Source organism: Bufo bufo, unplaced genomic scaffold, assembly GCF_905171765.1.
Source record: "Bufo bufo unplaced genomic scaffold, aBufBuf1.1, whole genome shotgun sequence".
NCBI lineage: Eukaryota > Metazoa > Chordata > Amphibia > Anura > Bufonidae > Bufo > Bufo bufo.
The window spans coordinates 138351-145999 of record NW_024400395.1 but is presented as its reverse complement, the minus strand read 5'-3'; the positions used below and the strand labels follow the sequence as shown (position 1 = coordinate 145999).

Sequence of the window (7649 nt, the reverse complement as noted above, 5' to 3'; positions counted from 1 at the left end):
ACGAGGCTCCGCCCCTACGGGCACATAACGGCTGCGGGGTCCAGAGCTCTGCTCCTATTGGCTGGGAGAGCTCAGGATCTCGTCGCTCATTTGAATTTCCCGCCTATAGTCCCCAACTGCAAATGAGCTGCTGATCTACAGGAGGAGTCGGTCATGTGACCTGTACCCGCGTCATAAGCCACGCCCAGCGCCGCTCATTGGCTTCTCCACGAGTCTTGTCTCCATTGGAGGCTTCTAATCCACCCAATGAGCGGCGCTGGGGGCGGAGCAGCAGCCTATAAAGGCGGCAGGAGGCGGCTCCTCCGGATCACACACATCAGAGTCTTCGTTGCTGTGTTTTGTTCTGTAGAAAACGATGTCTGGACGCGGCAAACAAGGAGGCAAAGTCCGGGCTAAGGCCAAGACCCGCTCCTCCCGGGCAGGGCTCCAGTTCCCGGTCGGCCGAGTGCACAGGCTCCTCCGCAAGGGCAACTACGCCCAGAGGGTGGGCGCCGGCGCTCCCGTCTACTTGGCCGCTGTGCTCGAGTATCTCACCGCCGAGATCCTGGAGCTGGCCGGCAATGCCGCCCGCGACAACAAGAAGACCCGCATCATCCCCCGCCACCTGCAGCTGGCCGTGCGCAACGACGAGGAGCTCAACAAGCTGCTGGGCGGCGTCACCATCGCCCAGGGAGGCGTCCTGCCCAACATCCAGGCCGTGCTGCTGCCCAAGAAGACCGAGAGCACCAAGTCGGCCAAGAGCAAGTGAGCCCGGCTCTGCTGCTGCTGCTGCTGCTGCTGTGCCCCCCGGAACCAAAGGCTCTTCTAAGAGCCGCCCACATGGTCTGTACGACTGAGCTGGCGATGCCGCTGATCTCCGCTGTGGAGGAGGCGTCACACAGGAGCACTTACCGCTCCTGACCTGCTGCGAGTCCGGGCAGACATTGCTGCTGTAGAGGGTTCGTCCCCTGTGTGTAATGGACTGCTCCTCCACGGCCGCTGGATTCTGACCGGACTGTAATTGAGCGGGAATTTCAAAAGCCAGAGATCAGCCAATCACTGTAAAGCACTTGTCCTATAGCTCCGCCCCCTTCTCCAGCTCTGCGCTGGTGTCCGGGGATAGAGCGCACGGCGGGGCTCACATCCATCCATTAGCAGATCACTACTGCCCTCATCCTCCTCACTGACTGACCACTACTCCCCTCATCATCCTCAGTACCATATAACTACTTCACTCATTCTCCTCATTGCCCAACTGCTCTCTGGCCGATCACTACTCCCCCATCCTCCTCAGTGTCTGATCACTACTCCCCCATCATCCTCACTGTCTGATCACTACTCCCCCCATCCTCCTCACTGTCTGATCACTACTCCCCCATCCTTCTCTCTGGTCGATCACTACTCCCCTCATCCTCCCGAGTATACGATCACTACTCCCCCCATCCTCCTCAAGTGTCCAATCACTACTCCCCTCATCCTCCCGAGTATACGATCACTACTGCCCTCATCCTCCGGATCAGTGGTCTATAATGAGGGAATAATCCGCCTCGGACATGAGGCTTCCATGTATTCACACAATGCGGCAGCTCCGTCCTAGAGAAGGTGGGGGCTCTGAGAAGAGCGGGGGGCGGAGCAGCAGGAGGGGCGGGGCTCATAGCTATTCATTCACTGACCGGGGGCGGAGCAGCAGGAGGGGCGGGGCTCATATCTATTTATTCAGATGAGCCGGGGGCGGAGCTTCTCCACGGCCGCTGAATTCTGACCGGACGGTAATTGAGCGGGAATTTCAAAAGCCATGGTACAAGTTCTATAGCCCCGCCCCCATAGCCTGCTCAGTATTAACCCGTCAGTGGCCGTCTTCTCCCGCCCCCCACCGGAGAAGGGGAGAACAGTCCCGTATTCACTGTGCGGAGAAGAGCGGCTCCATCGCTGCGCTGGTGTCCAGGGATAGAGCGCACGACCCCCCTGCACGCACAGTACAATCAGCGGCGGCATCACTACCAGCAGGGGGCGGGGCGCAGTGAGGGGCTGAGCAGCGAGGCCCTGATAGACGGAAGAGAGATGTTAGCCCCGCCCCCCGGCTCAGCTGAATGATTGGATGCGAGCCCTGCTGCTCATCTGAATGGATGGATATGAGCCCCGCCTCTCTATTTGCTCCGCCCCCGGCTCAGCTGAATGGATGTGAGGCTGCCAATTGGGAGAAGTGGAGACACCACGTGACCCTCTCCTCCAGTAGATCGGCGCGCAGTCAGCAGCAGCTCCTCATTTGCATGGCCCGTGGTATAAATACCGCCGCGGTGGCAGGAGGAGAACAGACGAGATTTTGTCTTCAGTCAGAATGCCCGAGCCAGCCAAGTCCGCCCCAGCGCCCAAGAAGGGCTCCAAGAAAGCCGTCACCAAGGTCCAGAAGAAGGACGGCAAGAAGCGGAGGAAGAGCAGGAAGGAGAGCTATGCCATCTACGTCTACAAGGTGCTGAAGCAGGTCCACCCCGACACCGGCATCTCCTCCAAGGCCATGGGCATCATGAACTCCTTCGTCAACGACATCTTCGAGCGCATCGCAGGGGAAGCCTCCCGCCTGGCTCACTACAACAAGCGCTCCACCATCACCTCCCGGGAGATCCAGACCGCCGTGCGCCTGCTGCTGCCCGGAGAGCTGGCCAAGCACGCCGTCTCCGAGGGCACCAAGGCCGTCACCAAGTACACCAGCGCCAAGTGAGCGCCGCCCCCGCTCTCCGGACCCAAAGGCTCTTCTCAGAGCCCCCACCCTGTCTCCAGCGGAGCTGCTCCCGGGTCTCCCCGTTGTTCTCACAGTGGCTGCGGTTTTCCTCCCTGTCAGCTAGATGAGATGCGGTAACGCTATGGGAAGTTACAGTACAAGCTCCCCTCATCCTCCTCCTCCATGCCCGATCACTACTCCCATCATCCTCCTCAGTGTGGCGCTCCCTGGAGAGAGGCTGTGCGGCCGCTCAGTGCAGGACAGGAGGACGAGGCTCCTACGGGCACATAACGGCTGCAGGGTCCAGAGCTCTGCTATTGGCTGGGAGAGCTCAGGATCTCGTCGCTCATTTGAATTTCCCGCCTATAGTTGAGCTGCTGATTTTCGAGCACAGCGGAGAGGAGGCGGCCTTTCTGGGGGCGGGGTTCTTCCTGAACTCCAGGCCCCGCCCTCCACCTCTGATTGGCTGAGCTCAGAAGTGCTGGTGCTTTTCATTTTCCAGCCTCCATGTTACCAGCCTGTAAATTACATCATATCCTTCGCATTAAAATAAAGTCTCTATATTATATTATCAACCTCCACATTATATTACAGCCTCCATACTACCAGCCTCCACATTCTATTACAGCCTCTGCATTACATTATAGCCTCCACCTTACATTACAGCCTCCACATTACATCTATGTTTCTATTACAGCCTCCATATTACATTATCTTCCTCCACATTATATTACAGCCTCCATACTACCAGCCTCCACATTCTATTACAGCCTCCGCATTACATCACAGTCTCCACATTACATCTATGTTTCTATTACAGCCTCCATATTACATTATCTTCCTCCACATTATATTACAGCCTCCATATTACCAGCCTCTACATTACATTACAGCCTCCAAATTACATTACCAGCCTCCACATTACATTACCAGCCTCCACATAATATCACAGCCTCCACATTACATTACAGCCTCCATATAATATTACAGCTTCCACATTATATTCCATCCTCCACATTACATTACAGCCTCCATATTATATTACAGCTTCCACAATATATTACAGCCTCCATATTATATTATCAACCTCAACATTATATTACAGCCTCCATACTACCAGCCTCCACATTCTATTACAGCCTCTGCATTACATTATAGCCTCCAACTTACATTACAGCCTCCACATTACATCTATGTTTCTATTACAGCCTCCATATTACATTATCTTCCTCCACATTATATTACAGCCTCCATACTACCAGCCTCCACATTCTATTACAGCCTCCGCATTACATCACAGTCTCCACATTACATCTATGTTTCTATTACAGCCTCCATATTACATTATCTTCCTCCACATTATATTACAGCCTCCATATTACCAGCCTCTACATTACATTACAGCCTCCATACTACCAGCCTCCAAATTACATTACAGCCTCCACATTACATTACCAGCCTCCACATAATATCACAGCCTCCACATTACATTACAGCCTCCATATAATATTACAGCTTCCACATTATATTCCATCCTCCACATTACATTACAGCCTCCATATTATATTACAGCTTCCACAATATATTACAGCCTCCATATTATATTATCAACCTCAACATTATATTACAGCCTCCTTATTTACAGCCTCCACATTACATTATAGCCTCCACATGATATTACAGACTTCATACTATATTACAGCCTCCACATAATATTACAGCGTCCATATTACCAGCCTCCACATGATATTACAGCATTCATCTTACAGACTCCACATTAAAAAACAGCCTCCATATTACCGGCCTCCACATTATATTACAACCTCCACATTACATTACAAGCGTCCACATTATATAACAGCCTCAATATTATATTAAAGCCTCTATATTATATTACAGCCTCCACAACATTTTACAGCCTCCACAACATTTTACAGCCTCCATATTACCAGGCTTCACAAGATATTACAGCCTCCCTATTACCAGGCTCCACATTACATTATAGCCTCCATATTATATTACAGCCTTCACATTACATTGCAGCCTCTAAATTATATTACAGCCTCCACATTACATTATAGCCTCCATATAATATTACAGCCTCCACATTACATTATAGCCTTCGTATTATTTTATAGCCTCCATATTATATTACCGCCTCAACTTTACATTATAGCCTCCATATTATATTACAGCTTCCACATTACATTACAGCCTCCATATTACCAGGCTCCACATTAAATTACAGCCTCCATATTACCAGTCTCCACATGATATTACAGCCTCCACATTATATTACAGCCTTCACATTATATTACAGCCTCCACATTATATTACAGCCTCCATATTATATTATAGCCTTCACATTACATTACAGCCTCCATATTACTAGTCTCCACATGATATTACCAGTCTCCACATGATATTACAGCCTCCATATTACCAGTCTCTACATGATATTACAGCCTCCATATCATATTACAGCCTCCACATTATATTATAGCCTTCACATTATATTACAGCCTCCATATTTTATTATAGCCTTCACATTACATTATAGCCTCCATATTATATTACAGCCTCCACATTACATTACAGCCTCCATATTACCAGTCTCCACATGATATTACAGCCTCCACATTATATTACAGCCTACAGATTTCAGCCTTTACACTATAGTACAGCCTCCATATTACCAGGCGGTCCTCATTAAGGTCTTACTGGGGGGGCTGTTGTGTGTGGGGGGGATGGGGGGGGATAGAAGCATCACCAGCATCATATGCATCAACTTCCGTCTATAATGAGCAGCTTTCTTCAGCCGCCCTCTGAAGAAACCGCCCAGCTCCAGCAGCAGGACATCCAGCAGAACCTGAACCAGCAGGCGGTGACATACTTGGACTGCACCCTGTAACCCATGATCCAAGATCTCCTGGACTTCTGGGCATGCAAACTTCATGTGTGGCCCCAACTGGGCGAGTTTTCCATGGACATGCTTTCCTGCCCGGCCAGAGCGGGTGCTCGGTGCGGCGGGGGGCACAGATACCCCTGAGAGAACTCGCCTTTCCTTCCAAAATGTTTAGTGACAAATAGAGTTGAGCGGACACCTGGATGTTCGAGTTCGGCCGAACTTCACAAAAAAGTTTGAGTTCGGGACCCGAACTTGACCCCGAACCCAAACCCCATTGAAGTCAATGGGGACAATGAATGCCACCAGCAGCGCGTCTACCAGCGTGCGCTTGTACTCGCGCATCTTACGATCACGCTCCAGTGAGGGAATTAAGGACGGTACGTTGTCCGTGTAACGGGGATCCAGCAGCGTGGCCACCCAGGAATCAGCACAAGTTAGAATGTGGGCAACTCGGCGGTCGTTGCGGAGACACTGCGGCATGTAATCGCTCATGTGTGCCAGGCTGCCCAGAGACAACGACAAGCTGTCCTCTGTGGGAGGTGTATCGTCTGTGTCCTCTGTATCCCCCCAGCCACGCACCAGTGATGGCCATGAGCTGGTCTGGGTGCCACCCTGCTGTGAACATGGTTCCTCCTCCTCCTCCATCTCCTCCTCCTCCATCTCCTCCTCCTCCTCCTCATCCTCCAGAACTGTGCCCTGGCTGGACAATTGTGTACCTTGGGTTTGTGGGTGCAGGAACCCACCCTCGGAGGCACTTGGGAATGACTAGCTGGAAACCCTAGGAAATGATCCCTCTTCCTCCTCCTCCTCCTGTACCACATCCTCTTCCATCATCGCCTGCAGCGTTTTTTCAAGGAGGCATAGAAGTGGGATAGTAACGCTGAGAACGGCGTCATCGGCACTGGCCATGTTGGTGGAGTACTCGAAACAGCGCAACGAGGAACACAGGTCTCGCATGGAGGCCCAGTCATTGGTGGTGAAGTGTTGCTGTTCCGCAGAGCGACTCACCCGTGCATGCTGCAGCTGAAACTCCACTATGGCCTGCTGCTGCTCGCACAGTCTGTCCAGCATGTGCAAGGTGGAGTTCCACCTGGTGGGCACGTCGCATATGAGGCGGTGAGCGGGAAGGCCGAAGTTACGCTGCAGCGCTGACAGGCGAGCAGCGGCAGGGTGAGAACGCCGAAAGCGCGCACAGACGGCCCGCACTTTATGCAGCAGCTCTGACATGTCGGGGTAATGTTTAAGGAATCTCTGCACCACTAAATTCAGAGCATGCGCCAGGCAAGGGATGTGCGTCAAACCGGCTAGTCCCAGAGCTGCTACGAGATTTCGCCCATTATCGCACACCACCAGGCCGGGCTTGAGGCTGACTGGCACAAACCACTCATCGGTCTGTTGTTCAAGGCCCGTCCACAGCTCCTGCGCGGTGTGGGGTTTATCCCCCAAACAGATACGTTATAACACTGCCTGCTGTCGTTTCCCCCGGGCTGTGCTGAAGTTGGTGGTGAAGGGGTTACGCTGACCGGATGAGGAGCCGGTAGAGGATGAGGAAGCGGAGTAGGAGGAGGAAGCAACAGGAGGCAAACTGAAGCGCCCTGCAATCCTCGGTGGTGGAAGGACATGCGCCAAACTGCTATCCGCCTCAGGCCCAGCCGCCACTGCATTTACCCAGTGTGCTGTTATGAAGATATAGCGGCCCTGACCGTGCTTACTGGTCCACGGATCCGTAGTCAGGTGCACCTTGCCACAGATGGCGTTGCGCAGTGCACACCTGATTTTGTCCCCCACTTGGTTGTGCAGGGAAGGGATGGCTCTCCTGGAGAAGTAGTGGCGGCTGGGCACGACGTACTGTGGGACAGCCACCGCCATAAGGCCTTTAAAACTCTCCGTCTCCACCAGACGGAATGACAGCATTTCAAAGGCCAGTAATTTAGAAATGCTGGCATTCAGGGCCAGGGATGGCGGGTGGGTAGGGGGTACTTCCTCTTCCGCTCCACCGTTTGGGAGATGGAGAGCTTGTAACGGATCACCTGGCACCCCGAC

At 52.6% G+C, this 7649-nt stretch overlaps 2 protein-coding genes across 2 annotated transcripts; both read left to right on the top strand.

Annotated features, from left to right (window-relative positions):
* The first annotated feature begins 355 nt into the window (after positions 1–355).
* LOC120984152 (histone H2A type 1-like) lies at positions 356–754 on the top strand. Its single transcript, XM_040413298.1, has one exon. It carries the CDS (start codon positions 356–358, stop codon positions 746–748), a length of 393 nt encoding a protein of 130 aa, XP_040269232.1. The 3' UTR covers positions 749–754.
* A 1512-nt stretch (positions 755–2266) lies between these two features.
* Positions 2267–2777, top strand: LOC120984153 (histone H2B 1.1). Its single transcript, XM_040413299.1, has one exon. It carries the CDS (start codon positions 2318–2320, stop codon positions 2696–2698), a length of 381 nt encoding a protein of 126 aa, XP_040269233.1. The 5' UTR covers positions 2267–2317; the 3' UTR covers positions 2699–2777.
* Positions 2778–7649: the final 4872 nt, after the last annotated feature.

Coding starts and splice junctions, on each gene's coding strand:
- LOC120984152 (XM_040413298.1), top strand. CDS start 356: ATGTCTGGACGCGGCAAACAAGGAGGCAAAGTCCGGGCTAAGGCCAAG.
- LOC120984153 (XM_040413299.1), top strand. CDS start 2,318: ATGCCCGAGCCAGCCAAGTCCGCCCCAGCGCCCAAGAAGGGCTCCAAG.